General features: G+C 38.9%; 3 protein-coding genes across 4 annotated transcripts in view; 1 reads left to right on the forward strand and 2 right to left on the reverse strand.

The window, feature by feature from the left end:
- Nucleotides 1-464: 464 nt before the first annotated feature.
- gja10b (gap junction protein alpha 10 b) lies at nucleotides 465-2,926 on the reverse strand. Its single transcript, XM_079889167.1, has 3 exons — nucleotides 2,792-2,926; nucleotides 1,151-2,565; nucleotides 465-644 (listed from the first exon to the last, which is right to left on the reverse strand). Exons 2-3 carry the CDS (start codon nucleotides 2,546-2,548, stop codon nucleotides 606-608), a joined length of 1,437 nt encoding a protein of 478 aa, XP_079745293.1. The 5' UTR covers nucleotides 2,549-2,565; nucleotides 2,792-2,926; the 3' UTR covers nucleotides 465-605.
- A 1,559-nt stretch (nucleotides 2,927-4,485) lies between these two features.
- Nucleotides 4,486-13,863, reverse strand: casp8ap2 (caspase 8 associated protein 2). Of its 2 annotated transcripts, none has more exons than XM_079888109.1 (10): nucleotides 13,627-13,863; nucleotides 13,222-13,280; nucleotides 12,525-12,605; nucleotides 12,283-12,386; nucleotides 12,050-12,124; nucleotides 11,834-11,949; nucleotides 8,869-11,714; nucleotides 5,959-8,476; nucleotides 5,747-5,846; nucleotides 4,486-5,670 (listed from the first exon to the last, which is right to left on the reverse strand). In XM_079888109.1, the coding sequence occupies exons 2-10, from the start codon at nucleotides 13,268-13,270 to the stop codon at nucleotides 5,608-5,610; spliced, it is 5,952 nt and encodes a 1,983-aa protein (XP_079744235.1). In that variant the 5' UTR covers nucleotides 13,271-13,280; nucleotides 13,627-13,863; the 3' UTR covers nucleotides 4,486-5,607. The 2 variants fall into 2 exon arrangements, with proteins under 2 accessions (XP_079744235.1, XP_079744236.1); XM_079888110.1 differs by having other exon boundaries at nucleotides 13,750-13,784.
- A 643-nt stretch (nucleotides 13,864-14,506) lies between these two features.
- mdn1 (midasin AAA ATPase 1) overlaps nucleotides 14,507-15,313 on the forward strand; it is a 60,380-nt gene continuing 59,573 nt past the window's right edge. Inside the window, exon 1 of the mRNA XM_079888303.1 lies at nucleotides 14,507-14,785. Within this exon, the coding sequence (XP_079744429.1) occupies nucleotides 14,690-14,785 (96 nt within the window). The 5' untranslated portion in view covers nucleotides 14,507-14,689. The remainder of the gene's footprint in view (nucleotides 14,786-15,313) is intronic.

Consider the following 15,313-nt stretch of genomic DNA (forward strand, 5'->3'; position numbering starts at 1 on the left):
GAAAGCTGTGTGTCGGTATGTGTGTGTGTGTGTGTGTGTGTGTCTTTTTTGTTACAGGTTAAGGAACAACTGGCATTATTGGAGATAGACTGAGTTGTTGTTGTTCGGGACATGCTGGCGCCCAGCAACCCAAATCTGCGACCTGGAAGATCATGACATGCCTGCATACAGCTGCATAATCGATGGAGATATGCTTCAATCTATCTGTATATGTGTGGAAAATTACTATGTTTATCTATTTCTTAGCCAAATATCTTTGTAACTGTAAGTGGGGCAGCCTACGAACTCCTTGTGAGTCTTGAAGCTGATTCTGCTGATGAAACTGCAAACTATCTTCAGTAAAAAAAAATCTTTAATTTATTATAATTCTGACTCCGGGTCTTCATTCATCATATCTGGTTCTGGGTCTTTGACTGTAAAACCCCTTACAAATTATAAGAAAAAAAAGAGTTGGCCTAATTATTGTGAAAGCATTTATTGAGAGTAGCACTACAGTATGTCCTTTGAATTAATATGCAGTAATTATGGAGTCAATGAGAATTAAACCAGCGGAATATACAGCAATTTCCGTCTTTGCTATCCACTTAGAAGACTGTTCCAAAATGTCACTTTTTCATGATTGAAGACAGTTCCAGAATCATGCTCTGAAAAAGAAGAAATTATTCATATTTACTGCATGAATCATTAGGGTAATGAAATTAACATATCAAACTTATTATTTTGACAAAAACTTGAAACCCTTCCTTAGTTATTGTTATGATGAGCATTTTATCTCTTTGAGAAAAATAACAGACAATTTCATGATTTGACACTGTTATGCATTACTTATACATCACTTTTTCTTTTTTGGTTTGCTGTGAAAAAACCTAGTCCTAACCTTTATCTCCATATCAAAATCTTAGTTGGCAAGACAGTGATTCATCTTTACTAAATCTTTAAATATTGGTGTTTGAGACACCATGAGCCCGGAGACTATACTATACATTTTGAGTTTTTAAATGTTTATCTTAAAGGTGCACTATAAATGAATAGTGCTCATAAACAGAAGTTTTGTCACTTGAAACGGAGCTGAGGCTTGGATCCAGAAACAGTATTTGTTTCGTCACGACTTACAACAAACGGATAGTGGATTATATGTTCCTCTACTCACCATTGACATTCTGCGTCCAGAGGCAGGGGGTGGTGTCATAGCTGGACTCTCCCCTTGAGCTATACGGTTGGCCTCCGTGTCCGATCCACTCTTGGAGTCTGGACTATCAGACGGGCTCTCTGAAAGCCCCCGTGACATGAAGCTAGCTTTCCTGGCAGTGGGATAATTCACGCTCTCCGGGGAATCACTATCCTCACTGAAGTCTTTACATTGACTGACACGGCTCTGCTTCCGTAATGCTGCTATTATCTCTGTGTGACTGGCTCTGAGTGAAGCTCTGGGCTGCTGATCAACATTTCTGGGTGGTCCAGAGCCCTTGGGCCCAGACTCGTCGCTGCTGCAGGAGTGCTGACGGTTGTCTAAAGTGGACCGTCGTTCTGTGGCTCCCAGCTGTTGGAGAGCCTGAAATTCAGGCTGGCTAGGAAGACGGTTCTCCCTGTGGGGTTGCTCAGATCCATTAGGGTCACCTTTTGGCTCCTCGTGGCTATATGGTGGACCAGCCATTGGCATATAGAGAGGCAAAGGTGCCATCTGTCCTTCTGGCACCTCTGTATTGTGCACCAAATGTATTTGTTTTTGTGGTGAGGAGGTTGTAAGGATGCATACTTGATGGACCATGGAGTTTTTCTTTGACCTGCAAATGCTATCTGGATCTCCAGTGTACTTGGATCCATATATGGTCTGCTTGATCTTTTTCACACCAAGATGGAATATCTCCAGGAGATTAAGGAACAGGGATACCCCTGCAATGACCAGCATGAAAATCATGAAGATGCTCTTCTCCGTCGGCCGTGAAACGAAGCAGTCCACGCTGTTGGGGCAGGGGTCACGCTCGCACTTGTATAATGGCGCCAGTCCGATACCATAAAGCCCATACTGCCCCACTATGAATCCCACCTCCACCACTGACCTGGTTAAGATTTGCAACACGTATGTGCGCAGCAAGGAACCCCTCAGAGGGGCCTTCCTCACTTTCTTCTGCTCTTCTAGCTTCTTAAGCTCCTTCTCTATACATCTGTGCTCCTCCAAAGCCTCCGTCTCCTCCAGCTCCACTTTCAGCTGAGCTTTCTTCTTGTGGCGCTGCTTCTCTAGCGTTCGGAGTCGGTAGAGTGCGTGTCCCATATACACCAAAGATGGCGAGGAGACAAAGATGATCTGTAAGACCCAGTATCTGATGAGAGATATGGGGAACGCCTGGTCGTAGCAGACGTTCTTGCATCCAGGCTGCTCCGTGTTGCACACAAACTCACTTTGCTCATCGTCCCACACATCTTCCGCAGCAACTCCGAGCACAAGCATACGGAATATAAAAAGAATGGTGAGCCAGATTTTGCCCACAATGGTGGAGTGAATGTGAACCTCCTCCAAGATACTCCCTAACAAGTTCCAATCTCCCATTTTCACATGGCCTAAAACTGAAAGAGTGAAGGTTATAAATTACAAGGACAGAAAAAATATTGTTTATGATACAGCCTATATTTAATAGATAGATAGATAGATAGATAGATAGATAGATAGATAGATAGATAGATAGATAGATAGATAGATAGATAGATAGATAGATAGATAGATAGAATTTCAACTATACTAGGTCACATTAAAAGGGTTAGATTAATTACACCCATAAAAATAAAAACTTACATTTTATGTTAGTGGTATTCACAGAACACTTGCTGCATCAATTCATCACACTAAAAACAATATCAGACAAGTCCAGTATCCTTTCATCCTCGTGGGAGTAATTAGAACTCCTCTGTGGACCTTGCTTTGTTGAATGAAGTCCAGTTTCTCTGTGCATTGAACTCATACAATGCTACTATCGATCTGTGGGCTGGACAATACCCTGAGGGGGCTAAACTGCATCACAACTGTTGAGGGCAGGTCAGGGGGAACATACAATCCCAAAATACCGCATGGCCTGTGTAAAAATGTGCCAAAGTGTACTTAATAATGAACTGTAAAATCTGAACATACCCAACATTATCTTAATGTTAATCGAATATATGCACATAAAATATTGGCTGTTTGGAATAGCATACTGACACACTACTCTTATAGTATAGAGTATGTATACAGCAACCAGTATGCAAATTTTCAATATGCACAGCACACAGTTGGAATACTAAGGCTAAAATGTGCAGTTAACATGAAATACTGTATCCCATAATGCAATGTGTTTGACTTGACCTTCCATTTCCAGTGTGAAAATGAACTGGAAATAATTATAGCTGCAATTTGTATCAGTTTTATATTTACTCATTTTATCGGATTTCATTTTTACTCTACATTACATGTGCAAAATTGCACTCACATGCATTGTGATGAAGTCATGTGACAACAATGTAGCATACTGCTTCTTGATAAATGTATTGTTTCATAATACACAGTTTCACTAATTCTTAAAAATAGTATGTACAGTGTGTACTGTGCAGTATTCAGTAAGCAATAAGCCAGATTCCTCTCTGAACATAGCACTAGTCTAGGCGAGACATGATGATCAATATGTCATGTCCGATTTTAGTCTAATGCTTTAAGGGCTATTTTAGGCTAGTCTGAGGGTGATGTAACAAAAGAGAAGCTGAAAACCACCTTCAAGAATGTAAGCCAGCTGTTGATAGCTTAGTGCAGATAGAAATGTAATTAACTGTGGAGTTTAACAATTGCATACCAAACACTTCACTAGGTGCAAAGTTCAGATTTAATAACAGGTTGTAGTGTGTATGTACAAAAATGTGAAGAATTTTGGTTAGATATAAAGTGATGCGAATTTCGGACTGGCACATTCATTTAGGTTACATCAGTGTATTTCAGAGAGGGTTGCCAGGTTTGCATAACAAAACCAGCCCACTTGCTATTCAAAACCCTCCCAATAACGACCAAATCTTCAACAGTGTAAAAGTAGCCCAATTCCGCGGGAAAACCACGGACTTGGCAACACTGATTTCAGAGGTCAAGTAAGGTTAACATCTGCCAGACTGTGACCTAAATATCTCAATTCTGCCTGGACAATAGGACTGTCAGTGAGCTTGGAATTGTTCAATGAATCACTGGATTTATATCCCCTGTGATATAATAGTAAGCCTAAACATGATGGTGATATATTATTGATAGGAACTGACTTTATAGGCCAACATCAACTAAAAATCAAATTGACACCAGTTGGTCAATTGTAATTGCAAAAACAGAAAAGCCAAATATCTTTTGTTTGCCATTGTTTTGATATTTTATATCAAATTTGTTTCCGACAAATGTTATTTTGTAGATCCAAAAGTTTAGATAAGTCTTCGATGCAGTTTGAAAACCGCAAAATATTCATCTCAAAAGGAACTTGCCATAAGATTTCATAAATAAGATTTATTTCAAGATTTGTCAGAACTTACAAATATTTACAAAATGTATTTCCAAACAACATACAAGGTATTTTTCCCACATCTAGTTTTCTCTCTCTTAGAGAAAAAAAAAAAATGTAAAAAAAAAAAAAGATCATAGAAAAATCTTTGTTCAGTTCAACTTTACAAATATATACACAAGGGAACACCTCATTCATCACCTAGAAAAAATAAAAAATAAAATAAAACTGGTACTCTTAATGTTACTCTTCAGTCATCAATATGAAAATATCAAATCTTTCAGGATGACTAATGGAACAAAGATTGAAAATTCAAATCCTGACAATTACAGACCAAAAAAAAAAAGAAGAAAAAATGTTAAAATACTAATATGAATCTTTTCCATCTCTACATTTAGAGCCAAGTTACTCCTACACCCACCTCATTCACATAACCAAAAGGAAAAAAAAAAAACTAAGTGATCAAAACTTGAGGCCTATAAGCATTTAGGTTAAAGATTTAAAAACATTTGTAGTTCAGAGGTAGGTTTAAAAGGCATTGCAAATATCACAAAAATCAACTTACAATGTCCTTTAAATACTTTTTTTGTTCATTTAATTGCATAAAAACGCGACAACTGTAGTACTTTGTGCAATGACCAACTTGCCAAAATAATGAAAAACAAGTCAATTCTAAGGCATCATACAGGGCTTCAAGCACTAAAAATACCATGAAGCGTCATTTATCTACTTTGTGGTGTCTGTTTATGTCCTTGACACAGATTAATGTAAATTTCAGAGTAGACCACACTGCAAATGTTTCTCTAGTTAATAGATTCTTGAAAATGTTGCCTGATTGGTGTCTGGTTTGCAGTAATTATGAATTTTATAACACTGAATGTTAACTAAAGAAAAAAAAAGCCTCTAAAATAACTTTATACCATTTACTGCAGATCTTTTGGTGAGTTACAACTGTAAGTGCTTTTTCAAACAGATGGACAACACTAACAGATATAATCCACTGATTTTCATATTCAATGTATTATATTTCTGCCGTTGGATGCTGATGCAAGCATTGAAATCTCCATAGACTTCTTTGTAAAGTCTGTTCAATTTCATTCTTGTTCGATCAATTCTCCATTTTCTCTTTCTTCTTGAATAGCTTCATCAATTGAGAGAATCGCTCCTCAATCTGTCAAAGAACAGCAATCATTAGTTTACGACAAAGCAGTTAGCTGACGTCATAAGAGAATAATAACAAAGCATACCTGCTCTGTTGACTTCTTCAACCTTTTCGACAGAGCAGCAAATGTCTTGGGTGAAGTCCCCTTCATTTTAAGCTCAATGAGTATGTCCCGATCTTCATCCCTTTAAAAGACATCAGCTTTTTTTATTGGTTTCTTAAACTTAAGTACACAAACACACATTATGCACACAGAATTAATAACCGAAAACAGGAGTGGAAATTCATTAAACTCACCTGGTCCATGACACCACCACTTCCCCCTTCTTCCTGATTACATTCTTAGCAGACAGGCTGCTAGGGGACACCTGGGGTATTGCAGTTTTTAAGCCTTTTTCTTTGGAGGATTTTGACCTTTTCTTATGCCTGGACTTGGAATGCTTATCTTGAAATTTCTCTACCTTTTGGCGCTTTGCCCTTGGCTCCGATTGTTGCTCCTTGCGTTTCTTTGACACCCTCTTGGATTTAGACTCTGGTGGATTTGGGCTCTGAGTTGTGTTACTTACATTTCCTGATATCTTCTCTGATGTTTCAGCCTCTGTTGCACTGCTTTCCTCAGGAGCAGTAACATATGCTTCTATGGAAACAGGCTCAGCATTGTTGCAGGACAAGTTGTCATCACAAGCACCTTCAGGTGAGGATTTTTGGCTTGACTGTTGAGCTTCTCTTGCTTCATCTGCAATGTGACATGACTCGTTTACCTTGGTTGGGCTTTTGTTCAACATCTCTCCAGGTGCAGGACCCAAGTCTTCATGGGTCAGAGCAAGATCAGGCTTAAGAGATGGCTCTGAACATTCTGGTAATGCTGGTACTACTCTCCCTTCATTTTGTTTACTTTCAATTGGGCCAGTAGATGTCCGTCTTATTCGCACAATGAAATGATCATTTGACCTCTCCATTACCACAGCCTGCATTTGTAAATTAGGTTGGAATTGGAAACCGGATGGATCAGAGCCCTCCCATGTCCTGCTGGGACTCGACCCACAACTGGAGTTGTCGGTGTCTAGAGAAAGGTGGATGTCCTGTTCAGTGGCATCTTCTCCATCAAGAAGAGCGTCTTCACTGTAATGGGCACTGAGGACACTGTTTGGGGCAGATAATGGCTGTCCTGTTCCAGGGTGCAAGAAACTTAAGTGACCATCGGACTTTAACGGTGAGGGAATGGTAAGGGACACGGCTAGATCTTCCGCCAAGATAGAGAAGGACCTTTGAGAGATTACAGTTGACTGAAGAGGAAGCTGGCATGGTTCAGAATTAGAGGGAACTTCTAACAAGCAGCTCTCATCTAGAATTGCAGGGTCTACCAGCATTTTGCTGTTTGAAGCAAACTTGTAGGGGGAAAAGGAAGACCAGGATGTGATGAATTTAGATGGGGTTGTCTTGTTAGGGGTCATAATCCCAATCAAATTATCCCCTGGAAGTCCTTCTTTTCGAGGTGTGCTGAGTGGCCAACTTGTATTGTCACCAACAGGTACACTGGATTCAAGCAAATCAGACCCTTGCAAAAGACACTTGAATATTTCTCCCATTTGAGAGTCAGAGACCAAGTTGAAAGTTAAGCTTGATGTCTGCTGCTCGGTTAGAATTTCAAAGTCTGACTTATCCTGAATCGATCCATTATGGGAGAGACGTCGGACATAGGAAGAGATTCTATTGTCAGATTCTGAGGTACCTTTGTGGAAAGACCTTTCAGAGGATGAAGTAGGAAGCTGTTGTGATGTTGACACCTTTGCCGGCTGATCGTCTTCATTCATGACAGCTTTAATGTTTTTACCTCGGCTCCCAAGGCCCCTGCGAAGCAGATTATTTGCAGGGGCCTCTTTGACGAAACTTCCTGTGTCAACTTTTGACTTCTTGGCCCTGTAAAGATGCCCAGGTGTGCTAAATGGTTCTTTTTCTACCACCTTACTTTCAGCCTCTTTTCTTTTAAGGGTTGCATTTTTATTTTCATTTGATACATTTTTGGATGGCTCAGACTCACTTTTGAGTGCTGTCTTCAGTTCCTTGAACAAGAAATCAAACTGCCCATCCACAAATGTCCACAACTTCTGCTTGAGGTCTCCAGCTCTCTGCTCAAAGATACGATTGACAATCCCATTCTTGGTGACCTTGCTCATTATTGACGAAATAATCTTATTTAGTCTAACTTTGATGTCATTACCTTGGCAGCACAATTTATCCAAGTCAACCGCATTGATAAATTCTGTAAAAGAGGCATGAGACATATCCACTATACAGCAGAAGGCAGTCTTAGTGACATTTTTCTGAAGCTTCATGTACTTTTTCCTCAGCTCAACTCGAATAGATCCTAACATGTCCATAAATCCATCTAGCGTATAGACCGCTGCTTTGAATGGTGGGCTGACAGTTTTAAAGCGTCTCTTGCTTGAGGTAGGACTGTCGTTAGAAGCAGACGACTTTGAACACTTGCTTTGCTCTGAATATTTAGCAGGGGCGCAAGATTTCTTTTGGGACACTCTTTTCCGAACTGCAGGTAGCTTTGGACTTGGAGTCCCTGAGGTTGGTTTTTCCTTTTCTCTTGGAGGAGTCTGGATAAACAGAGGTCCCTCTTCTTCACTCTCACTCACTATCTCACCATCCTCCAGCTCATCTTCCTCAGTTCCACAAGCCGACAGGGCATCTTTTGTCCCTTTGTAGGAAGAAGCTGTGACAGAAGAGTCAGGTGACTTATTCTCCTTGTTCATGTCCATATTTACTTCATCCTTATTACTGCCAGTTGTTACGGTTGAGAGATCTTGAAAAGAAATAAAGAAATTAACATTAGCAAGATGTAAACATTAACCTGTTGGGCCAATTATAGCAAGAGTCACACAAACATGCACTTCAATAGAATAATTAGTGCAATTTTGGCAATTATGGGAAACATAGGCCGGGTTTCACAGACAGGGCTTAGACTAAGCCAGGAAAAAATCATAAAACAATGCCCTAGAAAAAAACATAACTGGTTTGCATCTTAAGACAAAACAATGGCATTGACATATTTTAAGATATATCAATGCAACTTGATTTCAGTTAAAACAGCTCAAAAATGCATCTTGGTCTGGGACTAGCTTAAGCCTTGTCTGTGAAACCAGGGGTTACAATGTTAAACAAAGCATTACTATCAAAAACAAAACAAACACTTACCTTTGTTAAGACTTTTGACATGTGGTTGCTTCTCAGCAGGCTGAGGCTGTATTTTTTTCACCTGACGGACCGGGCTTGTGAGAGGGCTGATGGGCTCTGGAATAACTCTGATGTTCCTCAGGGTAAGCATCATGGAGTCTTCATCGTGGCAAAACACAACAGGGTTCAATGACTTTGTGTCCTGTTCTTCTTTTTCTGTGGAATCTGGCTCTAAGAAACCAGGTTGCGATGACGACATGGTATCCTCTTCAACAGTGGTGCTATTATTTGGAGCCATAGTGTTCTGACTCCATATTGGACTTTGATGGGATTTTTCAGATATTTTCAAATTTTCAGATGTGTGCTGTTTTTTAATAGATTTTGAATATTCAAATGTTTCCCCTGCTCTCTTATTGTCCTGTTCTGAAGTGCCCACTTGTTCAACATCACAAATAACTTTACTTGGGTCACCTAGATCTACACTTATTGTACTAGACGAAACTTCCATGTTGACAGAACTCCCAGAAGAATTAATATTAGGAATACTTTGTGCCTTGTCAAAGCATGACACATCATCTTGACAAATCCCTTTTGATGCTGCTAGTAAATCTTGAGAGTTGGCCTGAGGATTCCTTTGGATTTCCATGTGAGAAGTCTCCTCAGCTAAAGTGACAAAACGATCTTGTTGCTGACAACCATCAACTATTGAATCAGGAGTATTATCTGAAACTACCACTTCTGATGTTTTAAAGGGAAAAGTGATTGAGACAACAGCATTACTCATAATTCCCAGAGAGTCTTCTGTGTCATTCTCACATACATGATTTGGAGACTCACTTGTAAGGGTTAATTTTGATAATGAGTCTTTGTCTAACACACTGGAATCTGAAGTCTTGCCTCTTTTCTCCTCTGAGGTTTTAACAATGGATGGCAATTTGTCCACAGCCTCTTGACTTTCAGTGGCATTCTCTTCTTGTACCTCCATATCTGTTTGTTCTGCTGACGGCATCTCAGAGGCTACAGCTGTGAAGAGATCAACAACTTCACTAGACTGTTTGCAAGAACTGGTAAAGTCTTCTTTTTCACCTACAGTTGTGGCCTCAAGATTCTTATCCATTTCCTCATCGCTGTGCTGGCTGTTCTTTAATTCATCTATGACATAGAATTCCTCCCCAACGTCAGATAATCTGCTGTTATATGAGGAGGCATCTTCAGATGCTGCTCCAATGGCTTCTGTGGATTCAGAGGACTGCTTCTGTTTTTTAAGAGGCGATAGGGTAAGGTTCAATGTCTCCATGAAACTCAGTTTTCTGTCTGGACTATTATCCTCAGATGTTTGGCAGGGATTTATGCTGACAGCTACCACTGATGGTGACTCTGCATGAACAGATTCAAGATGTTTGTCCTTTTCAGTCTTACTATCTTGATCTTTTCTGGCATGTTTGTGCTTTTTACGAGAGTTCTTTCTGTCATCTTTGGTAAGAAAATGTTTTGATTCTCCATGCTTCTGTACCCTATGCTCCTTCAAATGTCCACCTCTTTTTCTTTCTCTGTCCTTGACTATACCCTTGTCTTCAAAACAGTTCTTTTCAGAACTTCCATTTTTGACAGGGCATTTCAAATCCTCCATTCTAGAATTATCATAGCAATGAGACCGTTTGCTTTTTGTTGATGGCTCATTGATTTTGCTTGATGATTTCCCCTTATAAACATCCTTTCGTTGAGAATCAAGTCTGGGAGAAGAAAAATCTTGCCTACTGTCAAAGGCATCAACTTGTTTCTTAGATCTTTTATCTTCATCTTTATTATCCGTCTCCTTTGTACTTCTTCGCTCATACTCTTTGCTATTGTCTGACCTGTTACTGCTTCTCTCTCTACTACTACTGCTGCAATTGTTACCCTCAACTCTTTTACTCCTCTCACTCTCCTTTGGCCTCTTTTGCTCATGGTCTCTGCTTCTTTCCATTCTGCTGCTGCTGCTCCTCACTGCACTGGAACTTTTCTTCTCTTTCCTTCCATGGCCACTTGAATCTCTTTTCTTCCATTTGTGGTTTTGGGAATGGCTTTCTTCATCCACCACAGAACAATCTGTACTTCTCAAGCCAGAGTGTCTTGCTTCTCTGCTAGTTCTGTCTGCATTTTGATTATGCATGTGCCCTTTACTCTGTGTCTCCACATCTGCAGCTGTCTTAACTGAACTTTTAGATGGCTGTGAAGAGACAGGTGGTGAGGCTTTGTGTGACAGGGAGGAAGGGCTTTTCGATTGTTCTGAACTGGTAAGAACGACTGGAACCTCAGGCTGCTGATTTCTGTTTTCAGTAGACACAGAACTATCTTTTGCAAGCTCTTTTTCAGTTATTGTGCAATTCTGTGGTTTTTCTAGATTGCCTATATGTTTTAAGGGGGGGTTCTTATTTCCCTTCAAGCTACTGAATCGACAATCAGTAGTTGTATCGGGAGCTCTCAGTCCAGAGTTATTTGTTTTGGGAGCATTCGAGACATCTGCAACTGTGGAGGGATCTTTAATACTCCCTGATGTTCTGTAAGGTCTGTAGTCTTGCTCTGATTGGACAGCCAGGGTCTCAGCAGATTTATTCTGACAGTTTAGAGGACTTTCAAGATCAGTTCTAGGGCATCTCTGGAGCACCTCAAATGGTTTGGGTGCTGCAGTTGGCGGACATGCAGGGTGATCCGACACAGTGTTTCTGCCCTTGTGTTGATTTACTTCATTCATAGTATTATCTTGTCTAGCACCTTGTGATCCTAAAACAGAACTTGAAGGATTGTTTAAACTGTGCCTTATGTTTGCCGGACCACTTTCCATTTGAGATCGACGGAAATTTTGACCATAACTTCCTCGACTGGACCTGTGATGGCAACACACAAAAAACAGCTAAGTGACTTTAATATAAATCCATCCAATCCTGACACAAGCCAGGGTCCATCATCTGTTTGCTGATCTCAGTACCAGAGTTAAAGTTTTTACCTATTGCTGAGTCTGCTAATCTCCTCATCCTTACGCACAATCTCCATTCTAGCCGTCTTGACGAGAGAACAAATGTTCTTCTTCAGAAGTATGTTTTCACTGCTCAAACTTGAATTCTTTAAATAAGAAGTAAAAAAAAAAAAACAGACTTCTTTATTCCAAGTTTTTGGTATTCATTATGTATCACTATATAACAACCGTTAAAAATGTAAACACCTTTGTCTGCAGTAGCTGTAACTTTGAGACCAGTTCCTTAACTTGTTTTTGTGCATCATCAAATTTTTGCTTTAACTGTAATAAAAGATATGTACAATGAGACAATGTAAATATTCTGTCAATTTCTTAACTTTTAAAGCAAAATCAAAACCAAACCAATAGCAAGCCATGCAACCATATTCAAAGTTTAGAGTTCAAGTAACAAGACCTCATTGTAAATTGAATTTACAGACCTCATTGTAAGTTGCCTCCTTTTCTTCCTGTTCTTCCCTGATAAGTTCCTCATATATATCCATTGATTCCATTGTCCGTGGGGAAATGAACGGGTTGACTTCACCTAATTATAAACAATTATAACAATCTAAATTATTTTATCCTTCTATTTCTCTGGTACTCAATACATGAACAAATTACTTAAACAACTATAAAATATGATGTACTCAATTCAAGACTCATTGATGAAAGTTGAACCCACCTCTGTGCCCATCACCCATAGGGCTGTTCTCCAGGCCAGAGTAAATGTCCACCGAGTCCTCATTGTAATGCAGAGATTTACCTGTATCAAATACAAACACTGATACAGTCATAATGCAAAACAATTCCAGCATATACACCTGTCCAATACATGTATGTTTTGTTTACTAGAGCTGAGGCCTGAACCTGTTAAGACAAGAAATTGGGGAATAAAACAAAAAAGGTAAACCAAACAACATTATCTGGATCAAATTACATTCATATAGATAAACAAATATTAGAAAGCACACTCAGATGGACTAAATGACTTCAATTTTAAATGCAGTTATTGTACTGCAAGTATCTACATTTAGTTTATTTTGCCTGACTTGTCTATGATCTTGTGAAATTATTAGTAAAGTTGATTATCTGCTATAATGAGCGTTATCAAGAATACACTTAAAGTATTATTGCAGTGACACCGTACAATACATTGCTGAAAATGAAATGTATTTAGACAAGAATGTGGTCTTGTTAAAGTATTTATTATGGATCTAAGATCAATCTAAGATCAATTTACATTATAACTTCGTGATAAAGGCAGCAATAAATGCTAGATCCATAGATGATTGATAATACAATTGTACTCTACTGATCCTACCAGAAAACATGTTAAATATGTGAAAATAAAGTACACCTGTTGAGCAGTAGAGTCTTACCTGAGGGCTGATCAATAAGATCTCCATGAAGTTCATCCATTAAATCCATTTTCAGTTTGCTAATTGAAAGACAGAAAAGAGTACAAGTTCCTGAAAACAGTGACAATACACCACAGTGGGCATGTGTCAGTTCAACTACACCACTTCCTGTCATTTACTGAAGAAACACTGTACTTAAGTAAATTAATGCAAATTATATGCGATATTAATACAAGAGTCAACTATTAAGGTGAAAAAGTAATAAATCACACACACACAAAAATCCACTATTTACACAAAATATACTTGCAACTGTAAGATCGTGGGTTTTACACAAACACCGATGAAGCAAAGCGATCAAAATTAATTATTTATTAGTATAGTATGTGTACAAAGTGAAATTAAATGAAAGTATATGAACAATACCTGTATCTCTGGTAGTGAGCAAACGACAACAGGCGGATATAAAACAGTTAGATGGACCAAACACTGTACAGCGGAGTTCAGGATGTGACACCCATGCTATCGTGCGCATAAAATATAATTTACAGTCAATTAGCAACTTTCAACTTGCTTGTAGACAGCGATTTAAAAAAATCTTGAAGCATATTTCCACCAGCTCCGCGCCATCCTTACACCGTACACATTCGCCAAACAGGAAGTGACGTAATTTTCCCGCGGTCTCTCCTTTCCTAAAATATATTGAACATACATTTAAATATATTTATATAAAATCTATAAAATCTTCATGTTTTTTAAGCAGATGGCAAAATAATGAAATGTTAATTTGTTCAATTATTTAGTACATTAAGTACAACATTAATAACATTAACAGTAAATATTTTTGATAAAATAATTTCCCTTTAAATTCTTATGGTCATTGTTTGCGAAATATAATACTATTATAGATTGCAACGATAATCAATAAAGCTTAAATCTAACTGCTGAACAAAACATACTCCATATAATAATATAGCTACATTGCCCTTATTTCAAACATTGCCAACAGTTTTCTTTTTTGCGTCTTAAATGTTTCTAAAATAAGGTTACACAGCTCTGTGTTGTTGATTGACCAAATTTGATGAAATCCATTTACAATTGAAGAGGATGGATATTAAATACAGCTGTAGGACACACACGGGCTTCAGAACCGTTGCCGCCCAAAATAACATATTTAGTCGAAATTATTAATGCGTTTTAATGCGAAATCCTCGCACAGAAACATCTCTTTGAGGTTAGTTTGCTGCACAGAGAGCGTGAGCCCCGCGACAGACACAGTCGAATGACCCGGAAGTGCTCTTCATTTACTCACATGTGGACAGGGATTTTAATACTGACGGGAACGTGCTCGCTGTGTTGTGTACAACCTGGACAGCAAAGCGAGTGATGAGTCTTATGGTTCCCATCACGTAGAATACTTGGAATATTAAAGCCTTTGCCAGCCGCAGAGACATCGTCGGAAATCCCTATAATCACGACAAATGATAGAATGGAAAACCTGGAGTTGAGCCTGACGTCTCTGGGTGCAATCTCAAGACATATCGAGAAAAGTCACAACGAACTCAGCAAGTACCTCGCAAAACAGGTGAGACTGAATTTCTTGGGCAGTTTATAAGACCGTCATAAGAGGCTTTCATCTGTTTAACACATGCAGAGCACAACGTGTGTGTCACACCACACTGTCCCACGTTTCTGTAGTACACATGCTGCTCCATTGGTGGTTTGTACATGATATCCATTAGTTTCAAAAATAACTGACATTTAAATGTTCTGCATTTTAGTCTATTCGGGAAACGAGTCTTGTTTTCGAGCACGATGGATTATTTTGGTCCTTTTGCAACATAGTTTCAATAGTTTGGGTTGTTGAAACATGCTGCCACAGTTTATTATTTTGACAAATGTACAAGAGGCAGTATAAAAGAGGCACTGGTTACCTTACCTTCATCAGTATTCACTTGCATTGATGTGAACATAAACCAGGTTATAAATTCATGCTCGAATATCTATCATTATTTGGAACCAATCCAAAAGTATTGACATGAGAATTCCAGCATAACACACTACAAAATGTGATTTTGTTGCACCTAATTTATCAGAGAATATTTCAGGATTC

Source organism: Squalius cephalus, assembly GCF_949319135.1.
Source record: "Squalius cephalus genome assembly, chromosome: 12".
Taxonomy (NCBI): Eukaryota; Metazoa; Chordata; class Actinopteri; order Cypriniformes; family Leuciscidae; genus Squalius; species Squalius cephalus.